Raw genomic sequence first — 19,493 nt, forward strand, 5'->3', positions numbered from 1 at the left:
AGGCTCTTCATTTCGAATTTGGAAAAAACTTTATCGCAGTCCTTTAAAACGTGTTTTTAAATAACGATATCTGGTTCGTCATGTTATATTAGGTTATGTTTAAATATAATACACTGCGAGTTGTCATTTGCCGTTACATGTTAAAACAGACAATTTATTATGACAAGAGATCATATTTTATCTCCACTTCAAATACAGTTTTGTTTGGATAATTAGAAAACAACAATTGAGCTCAACTGCCAAGGAAAGTGTTGGGGTGATAGAATTGCAACTTTGACCTAGAACGTCAAGAGTACTCCAATAGTTTGAAGTAGGCTGGTGCCAGAAGTTTACAAGTTCTGCCAAAATAAAACACTTCATTTATCTTTATGAAAATCATGTCTTGCTGTCCATTATATGTGCGTAAGAACTCAATGAGGTAATCTAAACATTTGCAAAAGTCACCCTACAACAACAAGAAGCGAATGGGAGAAACGTGGAAGTGATGGTTTTATTTAGAAAGTGCCCAACCGGAAGCAGCGCCCCCACCACGGTTGGACTGCCGTGTCAGTGGGCTCGAGGTTGGTCAGTGTTGACAAAGGAGCAGCATGAGATCCTCCTCGGCGGGGATCATGCGAGCATGGGGATATTTGGAGGGAAGGACCTTCTGACAGCTCCGGCACACAGGAGGTAAGCAACAAGTGTTTCCCCCCCGCACTCTGACTGACACCTGCTGACGTCACAGCCAGCGGCGCTCTTTTCTGTCAAAATGAATCCCGGTTTGAATGCGAATGCGTCTGAGGCGGCTGGAGAGCAACGGAAAGCAAACGATGGGCTTAATAATTGCCACTTTGAGACGTTTTAGTCACTCAAAAAACAGGTTGGAAACATCAATCAAGTAAAATTCGGCGTTACTGTCCTGCCGTCCTGCATGGTATATTAAAATATAATGTCAATAAGATGGTTAAAGAGCTTTCCGTTACTATTAGTAATTTATTTGGGAAAGTTCACTCCAGCCTTTATGTGAACTTTAATCATACTTTATTCAGAAGAAAACTACAGGATTGTTGTGCGGCGGCTGTATCATTGGGGATGCAGCCAGGTTGTGGGAAGGTCACGCCCTGAACTGGCTGCTCGCCTGACTCTGCAGTTGCATCTCTAAGTGCCATATGACCAGAAACACTTTCCACAACAAAGGTTAACAATGATAGCGTGTCACGCGCATAAATAAAAGGTCACTGTCTCTGCTAATGTGCAAGGCGACAGATGGCACATGAGCCCGTAGGTCAACATCTAAAGTGAGGCAAGGAGGAGGTAAGAGCGGATGCCGGACCCTTGGTCAATAACTGGAAGCTACGAGTCAGTCAGTCCGTCAGAGTGTGACGCAACCACCTGCACATAAAAAGACAAAATTATGTTGAAAAGTTTCAGCTTCAATTTCATCTTTGAACTCTCTGCGCTTTGGTCCTGAATCCAAATGAAAGTGACTCTTCAAAAACTTTTTAGCAAAGCAACTGAAGCAAAAGAAAAAGAGCTATTAGTAAAAAGAAGAAAACAAAAACTCTGAGTTTACCCTGTGTCTCCATCCTGTCAGTCAGAAAGCCTGAACTGGAATACATATGTATGAAAAACAGACATTTGCAATACCACAAAAAAAGCATGATTTTAGCAGAAGGCTGTAAACAGAGGGCTAGAAATGGCTATTTTTGGTTGATTAATGGTGCAGGTCTGCTTGCACTGGAGTCCAGCATTTGGAACGTCTGAGATATGAAGAACTGTAATATCGGTCAAAGATTTCGTGGACTTGTACGTCTCGGACTGGATGCTCCGAGCGGTGCCTCGTTGTTTTTATCCGTGAATTTGAATTTAGCCGAAGAAATTTCCATCCACTTTTGCATGCAAGGTCGTAAACAAAGACTGTCATCATTCGGCGTTGACGCACACGCGGGGAGAGCAGTGTCGCCGGTTGTGTGTGTCAACGCCTCGACGGACGTGCGTTATCTGCACGCGTCTTTTGGCCGGATGATTTGTGTGAGCTGCGATCGTCGTAATACAATCACAGAAATACAAACATGCTGCGGCCGATTTATCGTGCGCCCTCATTGAGTTCCCACTTTTGTCCTCTTCCCCTTGCGTCTTTCGCCTCGCCCACTGCGGCCGCACATTTGTGCAGGGCCAGTGTCTATCGCTGGGAGGAACGCGCTCCGCACCTCCGCTGTTTTCAAGTTCCCATTTACATCTGGCTCACTTTCACTCTGGCAGAGTCAGCAAGCGACCCCTCGGCCCTCCCTCCAGCCGTTGCCAACAAGGCACCGATCTCAGCCGGCCTGCTTGCCCCCCCTTCCCAGCCCAACTCCCAACTCCCACACACACACTCCCTAGATCCCCAACTTCCCCCGGCCTGTTGCGTGGCGGCCCGTGGGAAACTTCCAGCGACCCCCCCAACCCTCTGCCAGTGTCCCGGCGTGCCTCTGACTGGAACAGCCTGCTCTTGCCACGCAGCCATCAGTGTATTAATAGGCACTTTGGCTGCTACTTTGGTCGCGGCCACCACATTGCTCGCTCTCCGCGGTCAACCTCCCCCCGCCATCCCACTATCCTACCCCTTTCATAATATAGCACCCTCTGCCCCCCATCCAATATTACCTGAATAAACATGCTCCTATGCTAGCTGCCGCGGGAGGTTAACTGGAAGGGTCTGGCTTTCAAACTAATAAGTTGAAGATTTCCTGTTGTTTGATTTTGTTTTCTTCTTTTTACCCTTGATGAGATTTTTGATTTTCGACCAGAGGGCCTGAGGGGAGGGAGGGACGGGGAGCCGCCCTCACCGAGTGTGGGAGCGTTGTTTTTATGAAATGTCTCACAGTTTGAGTCACACCGGGCTGCGGGATGAGTTGAAGTAGATGTGTGGGTGGTGAGGCCAGGCCAGAGTCAGGCTGACCACTTACTGTATCTGAGACCATGTTAGGGTCTCTACAACCGGTGGGTTGAGGATGGGGAACCGCCAGGCCAGGGAAGGACATGTTTTGCATTGAAGGCAATATTGTTGTATGTATTGGGGCGCATTGTATCGTTGTGTGGCCTTGGGGATCAAAAAAGCTTCTGTTCTCATCTAACGTCCTGCCCGCTGCCTTTACTCTCCCCCTGAGGATAAGAGCGGCACTGCTCCAAGCTGGAGGGTCTATTTTTGGGCCCCGGTGATGGGAAATGGACCAAGTAGATAATCATTCATACTCCAACTGCCCCGCAATGCTGCGGTTCTCATGAGTTATTAACGTGGTCCGACTTTTCAACAGTAAGCTTTCCTTCTGAAGATGACAAATTTCAGGAGGTTTCCGTCTGGGGTTTTCTGGGGGTGGGGGAAGGGTAAGAGATGTGCACATGTCATCTGATGCCCAATGAGAACCGGGCCAAAATGCAACACAATAATTGTCCTGCATATCGACTTGCAGCTGTGGGGGTTCGCTCCCACGTTTGAGCGCATCCCAAGGTATTAATTCTTTGAAGGTGTGGAACGTCCCTTCGTACTCACTTTGCCCCCTCCCTCCATCCCTGCTCCCTTCTGGCTGCAGGTTCAAGGACCCTGCTTGCCCTGGAGCAGGAGCTCCATGTGGTCGTTACATAACGGGGTCTTACGAGTGTTGATTGGTTGTTGGCTCTCTCGGCGTGTGTACGAGTTGGATGGCAACACAAAAGGCTTTGTGTGTCCCTGTGTGAAATGCATCTCTCAGCCTGCTGATGTTTGTTATTTTCAAAGAGAGTCGTAGCTTTAAAGTGTTACTGTATTTGATTCCTAGCTTAAAACCAGGGGGGTCAGATTTGCTTGGACGGTTCGCAGATTTAGAAGAAGCTCAGACTTGACTGGCCTGGTACACGCAACAAGCAAGATGGTTCAGATCGTCTTGTTTGAGGGTGCCTGGCAGGCAACCAAACTTATTAAGTCCTATAGCTGGCAAGCTGGAGGCGCTCTGTCAAATTCAAACAGCGAGGTGCAATTGGCAATTTACTTTTGTTTGTTTGTTTGTTTGTTTGTTTTTGGGTAATTGTCATAAGAAGTTGCATGGTAGCTTTGCAGTCAATCAGATTTGTGTCTCCAAGCACATTAGCCAGTCTGTAGCCTAGCAGTATGTAGTTCCACTGCCGTATCTGAAATGGTAAATAGTTCACCGGATAACTCTATAATCTGGAGTTTGATATATATATATATTTGTATCTTTGTTTGCCATGATTGAAAGTGAAAGTTTGAACTTGAACTTTTTATCAAATGTATTGCCCTGCCAATTTCTTCTGTTACTGTATATGTGGACGTCTCAGTGATTTAATATTATAAGGTGATAAAGATGTCAGCCCCCTGTGTGTGTGTGTGTGTGTGTGTGTGTGTGTGTGTGTGTGTGTGTGTGTGTGTGTTTGTGTGTGTGTGTCAAACAATGGCTTATTTTTATCCTGTGGGGGCCGTCCAGAGGCAGAGAGAGAAGCGAGGAAGTGCTTGCAGGATGACAGAGGAGCATATAAGTGTCCTCCTCCACCTTCACCCTTCGTCTAACCTGGCCATACGGACATGACCACTACCAAGAAACTCCTCCGGTGGCTCAAACATCCCCTTTCTACTACAATATTAACATCCACCTTTGATAAAATGGACAATTTCCTCTCTGACGTTTGCGGTTGTTGTAGCATTCACTTCCTGCTTTTGTCCCTAAAAATTGATCCAATTGGTTTATCAATTCCAATACACTCTAAATATGATCCAGACTGGAATTGTTGAAGACGAGACTGGTTCCTCTGATTAATTAACTGCCTATTTAAAGTAATTTTCAAAATAATCCTACATTTTACCTTTCATGCAATACCAAATTTTTGTTTTTGTTTTTGTTTTACCCCAGGCCCAAATGGGTCGGATGTTATGGTAGCTGTTCACCGTGGGACATAAATCAGGGTCAAACCGACAGTTTCTTATTTTTGCTGTAACTGTCTGTGTTTATGTCCTCTGCTATGAGTTTCTCCCCAGTGTTGTGTTTCTGGTATTTAATCTTATCTCCTGAAAACACTCCCGTCTGCGCCGCGGCTGGCAGCGATTGTTCCTTTTGTATTTGTGTTTGTTTTAGTTATCTGCAAAAGAGCATCATTTGACAATGAAAGCCGCTCTTCTCTTTTGTCATCGGCAGCGTCACAAGACGTATTCTGGGCAGAAATGCACTCCTATGGCTGCTTTTTTTTTTTTAAAAACACTTTTAATTTTGTGTCTCTGTACTGTTCTGCTTCAAGCGCTAGAAGTGTGTCTGGCTTCTTTCAGCTTAAGTGCAGTTTTTTTTTTTTTTAAGCTTCCCAGCCATTTATTTCTGCCTAAATCAAAACACTTCAACTTGTAAAAAGCCGTATTGAGAAATCCAGATTTTTTTCATTGCAGTAGCAAAGGCCATTTTTTTTCTGAAATTGCTGCTGCTCGTGCGTCAAGAAGTATTGACCTCTGAGTTCAAGACAAAACAGCGTTTTACGTCACTGCAGTCCGTTTCATTGGGTGAAGGGCCAATAAACCCAATTGTGGTGCAGCAAGATAACACGGTATTTGGATTTGCTCCGTTCTGTGTCTTTATGATGGTCCGCAGGGACCATCGCAGAGGGTGAAAGAGTCCCTGAACCCGGTGCTTAAATAAAAGCCAACGACTCCGAGGTGGCTCGAGGATTCAACCTGCTGCTGGAAATCGTTTGGTTCGACCTGAACTCAGCCGTCAAAACAACTGGACTCTTCAACCGTGGAGCAGATCGCCATCGGTCTGAACGCTCTTTGCACCAGTGACGGGAAGTGTATTATTTACAAATCATTTCCTGTGAGAAGAACTGGTGTCTACAAACATGATTCCCAGAAGAGAAAACAGAGTTATGGATTTAACAAAGATGCCTTCTGGCTCGACAAGTGTGGTAATAATTATTAATCGCCTTTCTCTTTTTATTTTTCTGTCTATTCATCTTGGACAGAAGAATTCCACCCAATGGACAAATGTGGTGGATGTGTAAAAAAAAGCACAAAGTGCCAGAGTCTTCAGACAACGAGTCTTGATTCACTGGTTCATCACAAATTGCCAACAGTGAATTTTTTATTTTATTTTATTTTTTTCAAATGTCCACCGTCACCTTCAGATGGAGCTGTGTGCACAAGACCAGTGAAAGCTGCCCTCTGATCTGGTGCAAATTAGGAAAGCCGGCTGCTTTGGTGTGAACACCTCCGGAGGATTTTCCACTGCAGTACATCACTGACAAAGTCAAAGTTTCAGTCTCTTGTGGGTTTTTTCCTCTCTCACCCACATCCAGTCGGAAAAAAAACATAATTCAGTTTTTCTTAAAACATTCTGAGAAATGTAGGACGTTGATAACGATGTAGAGAAAGAGGCCCGGCGTAGGAAGATTTATGAGCCTGCAGGGGAGACAAGCTCACAGAGTGGTGATTTGTTGAAGGTTGGGATGAGGTTAAGATCAGAAAATCAAAGAACTCTGGCGGTTAAAACAGCATTAACGTCGCCGTCCATCTTCACAGTCTTGTCTTGTGTTTAATTGGATCTACATTTTAATTTTGACACACTGAGCCTTTAAGTTGTGTTCCCGCCAGGGAGGAAGGTTAAGTTGTTGACACTGAGGCCAGTTTTTCTGAAAAAAAAAAAAAAAAAGAAAACTAAAAAATCCCAAACAAACTAAATCCAGTAAATTAAGTCCAGTGACAGACCAGTCAAACCAATATGTAGGTAAATTGTCTTGTCCAGTGACCAGAGGGTGTGTGTCAGGGAGCTTTGGCTCAGACAACACGTGTTTAATTTCCTCAGTTTGGAGTTCATGGAAGCTGAAGGACCCCAAGGCTCAAAGTCTCCAGTGTGTTTTCGCCCTAGCACAGATAATCTGAAGATGCGAGGATTAAAAAACAAAAATCTGAAATTAAAATCCTAAAAATTCAAATGAAGAAATGTCCTTCTGATGTGAAGCTGGTGTGATTTAGTCCACTGTTAGCTGCTCTGACTTGTGGGTGAGACAGGAAGGAAGCGTCACCCAGTGAAACCTGAGTGATGTCAAGTTTCTTTTTAGCTGCTGAGGTAGTGGAACAATGCAGGGGCAACTCCCACAATCACACAACATTTCACTCTTTTGTTTCCAGCGACGGATCCCAAATGGCAGAACTCAAAAGTGCAGCAGCTCAGCCCAGCCCTCGAGAAGTGGCACCTACAGAGTCAAACAGCGAAGTGACTTTCCTCCTTGTGTCTGTTAGCGAAGGGCTTCTCCGACTCCCGTTTGGTCTCCACAGCTGTTTCTCGACGAGCAGTGCATGCTTTCCACCTCGACAAATGACTCATGCTCTCAGGCCATCCAAACATCACAGTGGTGGAAGAAATCCGGATTCCTTTAATGGAAGACGGCGGCAGTTTGTTTGCAAAATTCTTTTATTTGGGTGCTGGAAAATTACATTCAGCTGCACAGCCCACCCCCTAAAGTATGAGTGAGGTTGGCCTCATATGCAGCATCGGGAAAAATCCATGAGATGTTGTCCGTTTTTTTCTCTCCCCCAAATATGTCTTTATTTGTATAAAATAATTCCAGTTCTAATTTCTAAAAATATTCTGTGTCACTGGCCTCCACTTTTCACAAGAGCACAAACTACAAATCAGTCAGTTGGGATGTCACAAAGGGGTACCTGTACCTCTCTAAGGTTAGTGACCACACCCACCCAGCCAGGTGTTGGCTCCGCCCTCTGACAAACATGTTGAAGGTCCAACTAAGCTTCAGCTTTAGCAGGAATTTGAAAGCTGGCGTTTTAGCAGGAGACAGTAAACAGAGGGCTAAATGTGCTGGCAATCCAGAGAGTGTGTTGGATAAACTACTAAAAGTATGAAGTAATTAATGCAAAGTTGCTCAGTCAATTGCATAAAATTTCGATTTGCTCAGTTTGTTAAGCTCACAAAGTCTTGGTCTCATTTTTCTTGCCGTAGCTTCTGTCAGAGGGGTTTCCCTTTAAAGTTGGCCACTGTGTCAGACGACCCCAGTCACCTTGCCAAACCGTCTGGGATGTGATGAACCGGCAGGAGGAAGTGAGAATTTTAGCGCCATGCAGTCATATTGTCACCACGAAACAAAAGGACAAACCACAGCGACTAAGCCGCAGTTCACAGATTGTCCTCGGAGTCCATGGGTGACAATGGTGCATGGCGACGGCTGCCAAGGTGTGTGTGTGTGTGTGTGTGTGTGTGTGTGTGTGTGTGTGTGTGTGCGCGCTGGTGTCCTTGGATTTACAATGTCACGATGAGGAACAATATGTTGCCATTACAAGTGTGTACACAGCGGACAAAAAGACTCTCATTGTTTGGTTCTGATTGAATAGAAGTGGAATCGCAAAGTGTGTTGAGTGTGAACGGCTGCTGTTTGCATCCAGGGAAGAGGGAGTAAATGTGTGGCTTGAATTTTGCACACATACTGTATGTGTTTGCGAAGAGACGACACCTTTTTGGATCCTGTGGCTTTTCAATGGTCAAGTCATGGATAATACATCATGATTGGGTTGTTTGTTTTAGTCGTGTATGTCAAAGCCAGACTGAGGAAGGAGTAAAGGGCGAACAGAAGGGTGTGATTTTTTTCCGAGAGTAGAGTCACAGCCTTGTTGTTTTGAGTTTGTTGGCCTCACGCAACAGCCACTAAGGTTGAAGTTTCCTTTCAATATGGTGTGAAAAAACTTCTCGGGTTTTTCTTTTCTTTTTTTTCTTTTTTTTAATTTTGAAGGAGCTACAGGCTTCAGAAAAAATATGCTGCTATAACTTCATCGACCAGAATCACATCCTGAACATGTGAACAGTCATCCAACACATAGAATGTGTTTGGATGACTGTGAATGTCCTGTGAATGTGGGGAAATTGGTTGAATACAATCGCCAGATTTGGGTTTTTGAGGATTGAAGCGGAAAAAATAATAATAATAATAATTCACACCTATTTTCTGAGTAATTTGTGTCCATGCTGCAACAGAAATGGCTTACTGGCTGCAAGTTGAAAGGCTGGTTAAGGTTAATGTGAAGGTTAAGGGCTAAACATGAACGCTCCCACATTTCCTTTTATCCTTCTTATAATTTGATGCTCTTCACTTCCAAAGACAAAGATGATTTGAAGCTCATTTGGGTTTGTCTCTCTACAGCCAGAACTATTCTGATCAAAAATGTCACAAAGACCCAGGAGACGCAAAAAAAAAAAAAGAAAAAGACTGTGATTTACAGCTAAACAAACAGGACTTTTTGGCCTGCGAGGCCTATTTGAGTGTTTATTTCATACTTGCACGGCTGCTTCGGCTTGATTGGAAACACTAAAGGGAACTTGTTGCCCTTTAACCCCCAACCCCTTGAGAAAAAAAAAGCAAAAACATGTGTTTATGTGCCCCAGTTTAGAGAGGAATGACATGTAGAGCATGAACTTCCTGTTCCTGATGGATGAGAACTATAAACACGTTGTAAATAGGCATACAAAATATGCCCCCCATGCTAACTAGCCGAATTTAAACACAGGCACAAGCCTTTTGAAACATTACCCAAACACATCAACGCGTATTTCTTGATGAAAATTTGTTGTTGTTGTTTCCCACTTCAATGCACAGTTGCTAAATTGCACATTCAGTTTGGCCAGATTAGTCAACAGGAGGTAACAACAACAGTTAGTGAAGTAGTACTGAAACTGCTTTTCATTTTGAAAAATTTCAGTGTTTGCTAGGCTATGCATATATGTTCATAGTCACAATAATTTCTTAAAGGCCTTTGAAATATGCTTATTTTTCAGCCTTTTGAGGTTGGACTTGCTCACGCGCATGTTAGCTAAAAGGCTAATGCAGTTAACCGTGTTTCTCCATGTTGTCAATGTCCATCCATATTTGGGCTGTGAGTGAATGGTACGCTGCATTCTTGTCTCTTCATTGTGAAAATATTTGCTTAAAATGTTAAACATTAAGTAGCAACTTGGGACACACACTTCGAGAGCTGCTACTGCGGCTTGGCCTCAAGCAAAGCTCTGATATTCGCTTTAAAACGTGGCCCTCATGTGTCAAAACAACATACAGTTACTTTGTTGTTTCTTAAATATCTAGTGCTATGAATACCAATGACTCCTTTTCTTCTTGTTCACCTTCAGAAACATGTGGAGGACGCTAACGCTCTTGCTAGTAGTCGCACTGGCATTGGGCACAGAGGTGAGTGCTTGTGTCTTTACTGCTCCTCTAAAACATCTTTGTTAAAAAAAAAAAAAAAAAAAGTTTACCCTTGTGAATAAACACACAGCATGCTAAACTACAGGGAGATTCAGTCTGTCAACAGTACATTTCGGGCACATCAATGTGTAATTTATGTAAACTGGCTATTTTAGCCTGTGAGCTCGACTTTTCAGATCAATCCTTCAAACATCAGCTTCCTCTCTCTCACACTTTTCAACCTCCTCCTTCACATCCAATGTAGCCAGTATGTAAACTCTGCGACCAGGTCACATTAAAACTGTTAGCCGAAATGTCATGTCCTGCACGTGTCCTTCACAACGCGCCACTGAATACAATTGTACATGTGATACTGGATCTCATGAAGCTAATAAGGGTTTTTTGTTTTTATGAAGACATCAGTAATGTCTTTTTTCAAAGTCACGGATTGCGTTTTTTGTGTCATTTGTCTGGGCCTCGTTAGACAATTTGTGAACTGTTGAATGACGACAACCAGTGATTGCTGCTATCAAAAACAAAGTGGCCGGCACGCTTCCTGGATTATTATCGTCGCTTCTGCAAAACCAGGATTGAACTGCAGGTTTTGCATTTGACGGTTTCTCATTTTGATGCTGTTAAAGTGAAAGCTTTGCCTTAAAATGTTTTGCTCTCCGTCCATTCGACGCTTTGGTCACCTCACGTGGTTGTATGGCTGTAGCGAGAAGTAGCAGAACGTCTCTTGGGGGAAATGCAGCCCTGTTGACTTTTTTTTTTTTGGGGGGATGCGGTGGGATCATCTCTAATCCGTCTGCGTTTGCTGACTCTCCTGGTGTCACAGTACGAGGACGTCGGATCGCTGGCGGCCGAGGAGACGATGACAGAGGAGCAGCAGGTGGATTTCAGCGGCATCTCCGGCCCCCCGGGAATGTCCCGTAGGCAGATCCTGGCTGCGCAGTTCGAGTGCTACCTGAAGATCATCACAGAACCACAGCGGACGGATGCAGGTGATGGGCTGTGATGCCAGGTTTTATGTGGAGCCGCGCAGCTCTGAATGCAGCGGCGCTAGAAATACTTTTCTCTTTAAATGTAAACACTCGCTGCTGCCTGGATTTCAGATAAAGTAAATAACATCAGGCTATATATCTTTAACTGAGTCTCTGACTCTATAACCCCTCCTACCCTCAACTGTAACCAAGGCGCTTACAAACTGTCTCCAAAACTAAAATATCGTTCATATAGAGAAAATATTTAGCCCTCTGTTTTACAGCCTGCTGCAAAAAAAACTTTGCAATTTAGATCCAGTGAAATAAATTATTCATTTAAAACAACAACAAAAAAACTTTTATTGGACCTTGATGTGTATGTATCCCGATCAATGCAATGGAGTAATTTTTTGAATTTAACGCTACACTCTGTGCCCAGTGCTGGTGCACAATATGCATTAAGCAGCAGTTTCCAGCACACTGTGCTCGCTCCGAGAGAGAGAGAGAGAGAGAGAGGAAGTGAGTCTGAAAGACAGGAAGTTCTCCTTTTGTCCTCACGCAGTGACTCCCTCTCCGTCCTCAGCTGCCTTTTTTTTTTTTTTTTTTTAAATCTTGTGTTGTGCTGCTTTTCACAGTGGGCCACTGTGAAACCTGCGACCGCCTGGTTTCCGGCGATTGTTGACCTTCTTAAAGGAACAGTTTGCAGAAGTGGCGCAGCGTATTGATAGTTTCTAGGACACCACAAATGTTTTGGTCTTATGTGATAGAGGGGAGGGTTACACACAGCTCCCTGTTTGAATCATACTTTTTCTGTTTTTCTTGTTTGTTTTTTGCTATATTGGCACATTATGCGTTATGGTTATACTGCCCCCTGTAGGCTCTTACTGTAACCGCACCTGGGATGGCTGGCTATGCTGGAGGGATTCAGCTCCTGGGACTGTCATGCAGCCGTGTCCTGGGTACTTCTTGGATTTTGACCCTAATGGTGAGAGAAGCAGAGACAACACTTAACCGTGTTGTCCTCTGACAGTTTAATAAATCCCTTTTTTTTAAATGTGATAATCAGTAAAGATGCTAATTGAAGTCGTTACTTGCAGCGCCTGGCTGCAGACGTTGGCATCCAAACTTTCTGAAGTGGTGAAAAGAATAATCGCTTTACTGTCCTCAACAGAGAAGGTCACTAAAGTGTGTAATTCTGACGGCCAGTGGTTCCACCATCCAGAGAGCAAGAGAGTGTGGAGCAACTACACCCTGTGTCCGGCCCACACCAAAGAAAGACGCAAGGTAGCCCATTGTAGTCTGACCTGCCTGACCTTTTGTCAGCTCTCAGAAGGTGAGCTCTGGTGAATCACAACACTTTCTCTGCCTGCAGGTGGCGCTCGCTCTCTACTACATGGCCATGGTGGGTCACAGTCTGTCCATCGTGTCCCTGCTTGTTTGTCTCATCATCTTTTCCTACTTCAAGTGAGTGCTGATGTTTCCACCGCATCCATGGAAGTGCGTCCCTAAAAGGCAGACACTTCTTCTTCTTTTTTTTGCGCTCATTCTATATGTATATGTGATATGGGTATGTATATAAACTTTATGAATACCAAACTGCCGATACCAAATGCAAGTGTAGAAATCAACAAATTACATATTACGTGTCAGGAACAGAAGTGTGCAATATGGACAAAACACAAACAAACAGAACACAACGAGGAAGCAGCCGAGCCAAGTCGCTGCTAATTACATTAGCCTCGATGCTGTGTCTTTTTTTGTATTCAATGGAAAAGACAGAGTAGCACTGACGGCTCAGTCTCTCAGTAGAAAGATTGTTGCTTCGTTGCTGTTGAAAATTAATTTGTGTGATAAAAGGCTGCATGTGTTAATTAAAAACTTATCTACCTTCCAATGAGTGGGGGCGATTCAGTTTTTAGCTTATACTAATGTCAGAATTTCAACCAGATAAACAAACAAGAAAAAACGCAGTTTTCTCCCTTTTATAGCACCACTGCTACAGATTGGCCTCTCTGTCTCCCCCTGCAGGAGTCTGAGTTGCCAGCGGGTCTCCCTCCACAAAAACACCTTTCTCTCATTCATCCTGAACTCCATCGTGACCATGATCTGGCTCTCCCTGTCGGCGGCCAATGACCAAACCATGAACACCACCAACCCAGTGAGCCACTTTGGTCTTTTTAATCCTCTCGCCACGTCAACAAACACAACCTGCTGCTCCGGTTTTTCTTTTTTGTTTCTTCTTTAAACCTCCGCTGCTCCCCATCTCCAGGTCAGCTGCAAGATGCTGACGGTGCTCAACCAGTACACCAGCACCTCCAACTACTTCTGGATGCTGTGCGAAGGCATTTACCTCCACACGCTCATCATTGTGGCCGTCTTTGTGGGGGAGCAGCAGCTCTTCTGGTACTACGTGCTGGGATGGGGTGAGCCTTCTGAAGACGTGTTGCTGCCATTCATGCCTGGCCGTGCACTTACACACGACTCTGAGCCCAGGCAACAAGCGAGGTGACCTGAAAGATAGATTAATGCAGCGCTTTTTAATGCCAATCAAGCATTTTCCTCAAACACGGGAATCAGTAACGACTAGTTGAATTCAACATGTAAGCCTTGTCCCGATTTTGTGAAAGCATCTGCAATTTCTGTGGACAATTACGTCTTGAACGCTTTCCTCTTTTCCTTTTTATTGAAGAGCCGAGAACATCAATTTTCCGTCATAATGCAGTGAAACAAAAATGCGCCTGGATGTGACTGTTGGCTGCTAAGTGCTCTTTTCATGCCGGCTTTTTATGCAGCCTCGCGGCTCCTCTTGTCTTTAATGATGCCCATTTTTGTGAGCCAGCATTTCAAGTCTATCATGCTCAGGAAGAAAAAAAAAAAAGCGACTGTGGTCAAAACTGAGGAACTTGAGGAAACCGGTACTCAGTAGAGGGCACAAACAAATTGGGAAACCATTCTCCATTTCAAAAATGTGTTTCACTACTGAAAACATGATCCCCCCCCCCCCCCCCCCTCTTTCTGGATAAAATGAAGAAAATTAACTAGAAGAGGTATACGATGACTGAAACTCATCCAGTCGTGGATTTTAAAATGCCCTTCAAGTTTTTTTTTTTTCCAAGTGCTGCCCGTTAAAACAAAACCGTTGAAATGCAGCTTCTGATGGTGTCCCTGCACAGTCACTTTTTCATGCTTTTGTTTTCTTTTTCCCTCTCCGAAGGTTTTCCTGTCGTTCCTGCCATCACATACGCCATGGCTCGCTGGTACTTCTTTAACGACAAGTAAAGCATCACCTTTCCTTTGTTAATTTTCTGGCAAGGATTTATCTGCAAATGTCTTTGTTACGAACCACTTTGTGTCTAGGGGAAATGGTTTGTAACAAAACGGACCACCAAACAAGTTCCAGGAGCAGGTTTTCCATATTTCCTCCAGAGGAGGGGCAGCGGGTGGCGCCAAATCAATAACTTAATATAAACAAAGTAGTCTCCGATTGAGACCGACACAACCGTCCCCAAAAAGGGACCCACCCATAAACCTAAACAAAAAGGCTACAGAAAACAAGGGGGAACTAAACCCCAAAGAAAACCAAAAACTAAACCTAAGACCCCAATAATTCCCCAACAAACAAATATATAAACATGAGCATCAAACAGGGTAAGGGTTACGAGTGCCGAGTGCCGCACGCAGCTAGCACAAACACGGGAGTCAAATAGGGTAAGGGTACGAGTGCCGCACGTAGCCAGCACAAACACGGGAGTCAAATAGGGTAAGGGTACGAGTGCCGCACGTAGCCAGCACAAACACGGGAGTCAAATAGGGTACGAGTGCTGCACATGTCTAGCATAAACGAGATTCACACAAACAGGGTACGAGTGCTGCACATATCTAACATAAACACGAATTTAAAACAAAGTACGAGGGTTAACAGCCACGATCAGACTGCGCCCCTGCGTTCAGGATCACGGCAGTTTTTATGACTTCGGGGATTCCGTCTCAAGTCATTGCGCAGGTGGCGGCGATCAGCGAATCACGGTGGGCGGAGGCAGGAACTCCCCCCCCCGGCCCCCAGTTGATGACGTTGATGCAGCTGATGATCGGGGAACCACCTGGCGAACGGAGTTGGGAGAAACACACACACCCCAACATACATACACCAAAGACGGCATCAGTAACAGTCTTACTTGTGGAGTTTAAAAGCAATGGTGCCTTCCTTTGACCTTAGGAAATTACAATATATTGATTAACCTCATCAAGTTGTAATTTTTTTTTTTTGTACAGGCGATTAAATGTTTTTTGAGCGTTTTCTTATGAACCTGTCAAGCTTGTCTGTGTCCCTGCGTATCTGAAATCTTTATGAAAACGTGTTTGGAATTTCACTCTGCCTCCTTTTTGCAGGTGTTGGATGGACACACACACACACCTGCTGTACATCGTCCATGGGCCCATTTCTGCAGCGCTGGTTGTGAGTAGCGTGTTGAAAATGAAAACGTATATCTGGCACTTTGTTTCCCCACCAGATTGTCCCTTAAAGCGCTGCAAAACGTGCTGAACGTGCCTGCTGCCGGCTGGAGATTAGCGGCTTTTGGTTTGATTTCAGATTTCAGGCAACTTTACTAACCCTTCATTTGCAGGTTTCCCACGTGCAGCAATCAATCGAACAATCAATAGAGATTAATCACTAACCAGTTTAGGAAACATTAAGCATGCGTAAGAATCCAAGAAACACATTCTAGAAAAAGATGTTCTGAAGAGGCCAAACAAGTGCATATTGTATTGGTCTACTTTATAGTCATGTTTCTTGTCCACGTGTTTTTAAAGGCGATTAAGCCTTTGTTGCCATTTCAAGAAGCTGTTTTGCTTTTGATGCCTGTACACAGCTACCTTCAGGCCAGTCACTGGCACTCTCATGTGACAGTACACAGAGAGGTACAGGTACGGCTGTATGATGTTGCTTGTCTTCGTCCTGCACAGGTGAACTTCTTCTTCCTCCTGAACATCGTCCGTGTCCTGATCACGAAGCTGAAGAAGACCCACTGCGCCGAAAGCACTGCCTACATGAAGGCGGTGCGAGCCACACTCATCCTCATCCCACTGCTGGGCATCGAGTACGTCATTCTGCTCTGGAGCCCGGAGGGAAGCATCAGCAGTGCCATCTACAATTTCTTTATACACATCTTCTCACACTTCCAGGTACCGGCGGCACAAGATTATGTTTCGAAAACTGATACTTCTATAGATTTATCTGGTAATTTACTCTGCACATTATTGCCACTTACGCTAAATATTATCAATACCTCCAGTTTTACTTGAAAAGGTATCAAAAGTTTTCCATTTTAATTGAAGCAAATATTGAAGAGTAACCGCAGAAGAGCAGTTATATCAGTGTGCAGTGCACTGTAACGCTTGGCAGTGACCTTTGAACTGAAGTGAATACTGTAGATCCTGCGTACCTGGAAATTCTGCCTGTTGCCTGTTCTGTTCTTTAAAGGCTAGTATTACCTTGACAATGCCAATTACTTGTCTGTAAAAAATTAATAATTTCACTGCTCAGTTTCTATGGAAATTTCTGGACTTTTTTTTTCATAAATTAATTTTGAACCGTTTCATACTTTGCAGGGGTTGATGGTTGCAATCATATTCTGTTTCTGCAACTCAGAGGTATGTCAAGGCCATCATACTATGTTAAACACTGGCAAGACTATTGATTGTGCACTTAAAAAGCCAAATGAAAAGAAGCTGATGGGTATATCTGATGCATTCTCCATGTCCATTAAATCATTCATTCATTCAAATTAACCTTACTTCAACATGGAAAAAATGTAATTAAAATACGGAAAATTAAAAATCAAGGCTTATTTAGGTTGAATCTCACTGTTCACCCACAGGCCCAGACAGCTGTCAAACGGAAGTGGGCTCAATGGAGGTTCAACTGCGGCAAATTCGGCTGGGGAGAGCAGCCGATGGTCAACAACCACTTCAGCTACCACAGCTCCTCCCTCACCGAAACCAGCCGCGCCACCATCAGCCTGGAGCTGCCCAGCGCCACCAGCTGCCTGCCCTTGCCACATAAGGAAGGCGGCATCGTCCTGGCCCAGGTGACCCCCAATGGCAACGGGCAGCAGAAGAGGGGCAAGTCGTGCAGCAACGGAGAGGTGGATGCTGGGAAGATGGAGACCACAGTCATCTGAGTTGGGAACACACCAACAAAGCCCACGCTTATGTGTAAAAAAAAAAGAAAAGAAAAGAAAAAAAGCATGATTAACTCGCGAATAATTTAGGAAACTTGAGACGTGACAAGTTGAATTTCCTAGAAAAAAACTGCAGAAAACAATTTATTTACACTTAAAAGCAACATTATTTATGTCACGCTATCATCCCGTAACCCTAAAAAAAATGTTACTTGTATTTGTGTTTTGTCTGTTATGGAGCTATGTAAGTCAGTATTTTATATATTGTTTTGTATTTCCTGTTTGGAAAGAAGAAAAAGAAAAAATGTCACTGTACCGTCACAAATGCAGAGCCTTTTTAAGGCCCTCAAACGCTTTACCCGCACACCACTGTGACCAATGAATGTCAATGTACTCGTGAGCCACGTGAGCTGTCAACCGCTTGCTCCCTCTGGTTGTCATACCATACAATAACATCAACCACCCCCTGCCCTCAGAAAGCCGGTGTACAAATCAAGTGTATGAAGGAGATCAGTTTGAATACATGCCAGAGCGGTGAACACAGGGCTAAAGTTCCAAACTGTTCAAATTCAGAACGGCAACTTTTCTCTCACAAAAAAGGAGCAAACACATTAGCTTAACTGCAAGCTAGCTTAAACTCGCAGCCACTGATTATTCTTGCCATTTTGTTGTTGTGATTACATTGTTTTACAGTAATAAAAAAAAGCCAAGGAAGAAACACATCATTGATATTGACCTATTTAATTATTATTTCTAATGATGTAAGCAATGTGAACGGGTCTGAACAGATTTGTTGATAGCAGTCTCAGCTCGTTCAGGATGTCTCCAGATAGTGGTTGTGCGATTATTATTTTATTTTTTTTGCTTTTATTGGGACGTAAAAGGAAGAATTTGCCTGTGCACTGTAGCTGCACTAGGCACAATGCAAGAAACATGTGCGTGAGTAGGAATACACCTACATGACAAATTGGGCAGTATATTTACTTGAGCGTGCAGCTAATTTCAAGCCTCATCTCAAACTGTTTTACTCCCTGGAACTAAATCATGTGCTGATCATTATTAGTCCTCCTGATTGAAACTAGGAGCAGAGCTTGCGGCACAGAATAATTACTGACACTGACATGATTGAGATGTGGGCTGCCGCAATACTTTCACCTTCACTGGTTTTCAGTCGTATGCCTTCCTGTCTATAATTAAAGACACTGCAGCAGCAATTAATTTTGCACTTTGTATAAGAAGGTGCTGCATGCACTGTTGCTCTTGAGTTGTGTGTGCATGCACATGGGCTTTTATGTAACAGTTGAAAAACTATATATATATACATACATATATGTATATATTTTAATTTCTCCAGTCTTCACTATGTTTCAGTTATCATACTTGTACAAATTCACAAAAGAAAGAAAGAAAATGAGGCAGAACTGCAGATTTAAAAAAAAATTGATTTTGGGGTTGTTGGCGGCGTGTTCAGTTGGCTGTTTTCTGAAATAAGTGTCTTTGTTTTTGGCTGCAGTCAGCATTCAGTGTGCTGTTGATCCCCACTCAGAAAGGTTGTACTTTTCCACAATATGCATAAATTCACTGATGCCTCACACAGATCTAATTTAATATGTTGCTGTTTTTTTCCTGAACATGTGCCTTGCTGTACCAGCATTTGTCAACAACAATTTTTCTCCCATGGGAACATAGCAGATCTTAAATGTGATGTATGTAAAAAATAAAAAAAAATAAAAAATAAAAATGAATTTCCCACAGGAACGCATAAAGTACTAGGAATGCAAATGCTGCAGTGGGGATACATCAGGGCACACTACTGCAAGGGGAATAATAAGACAGTTGGAAAATATTCTGTGTAAGAACTGTGGCTCTCAACCGACCCATGGTGTGGATCCACACAACAAAAGCTTTAAGTCTTCTACCCATTGAAACCGACAGATTTTCAGATTTGATAAACATTCCAACAAAGTGGCAAACAAAATGATTATCTCTAGTATATTTCTAATTGTATATATTTTAATTCTGCCTGTGAGGGGAAATAAAGTTGTGAACAGAATATTTTGCTGTTAACTTGTATTCTTGTTATGATTATATTATAATGTAACTGTCTTATTTTTGTCTTAATTGACTCATGTTATATTTTCAGCACTGCTAG

General features: G+C 43.6%; 1 protein-coding gene and 1 long non-coding RNA gene across 2 annotated transcripts in view; one reads left to right on the plus strand and one right to left on the minus strand.

Moving 5' to 3' along the window:
• Positions 1-19,493, minus strand: part of LOC142888373 (uncharacterized) — a 376,178-nt gene that overhangs the window by 22,060 nt on the left and 334,625 nt on the right. The window lies entirely within an intron of this gene.
• Positions 511-19,394, plus strand: calcrl2 (calcitonin receptor-like 2). Its single transcript, XM_076026610.1, has 13 exons — positions 511-669; positions 10,122-10,179; positions 11,015-11,180; positions 12,037-12,144; positions 12,331-12,443; positions 12,532-12,623; positions 13,188-13,317; positions 13,429-13,582; positions 14,374-14,434; positions 15,549-15,615; positions 16,125-16,343; positions 16,770-16,811; positions 17,039-19,394. The coding sequence occupies exons 1-13, from the start codon at positions 620-622 to the stop codon at positions 17,339-17,341; spliced, it is 1,563 nt and encodes a 520-aa protein (XP_075882725.1). The 5' UTR covers positions 511-619; the 3' UTR covers positions 17,342-19,394.

The sequence above is a fragment of the Nelusetta ayraudi genome, unplaced genomic scaffold, assembly GCF_046127955.1.
Source record: "Nelusetta ayraudi isolate G7.1 ecotype Tasmania unplaced genomic scaffold, CSIRO-AGI_Nayr_v1 ptg000019l, whole genome shotgun sequence".
Taxonomy (NCBI): Eukaryota; Metazoa; Chordata; class Actinopteri; order Tetraodontiformes; family Monacanthidae; genus Nelusetta; species Nelusetta ayraudi.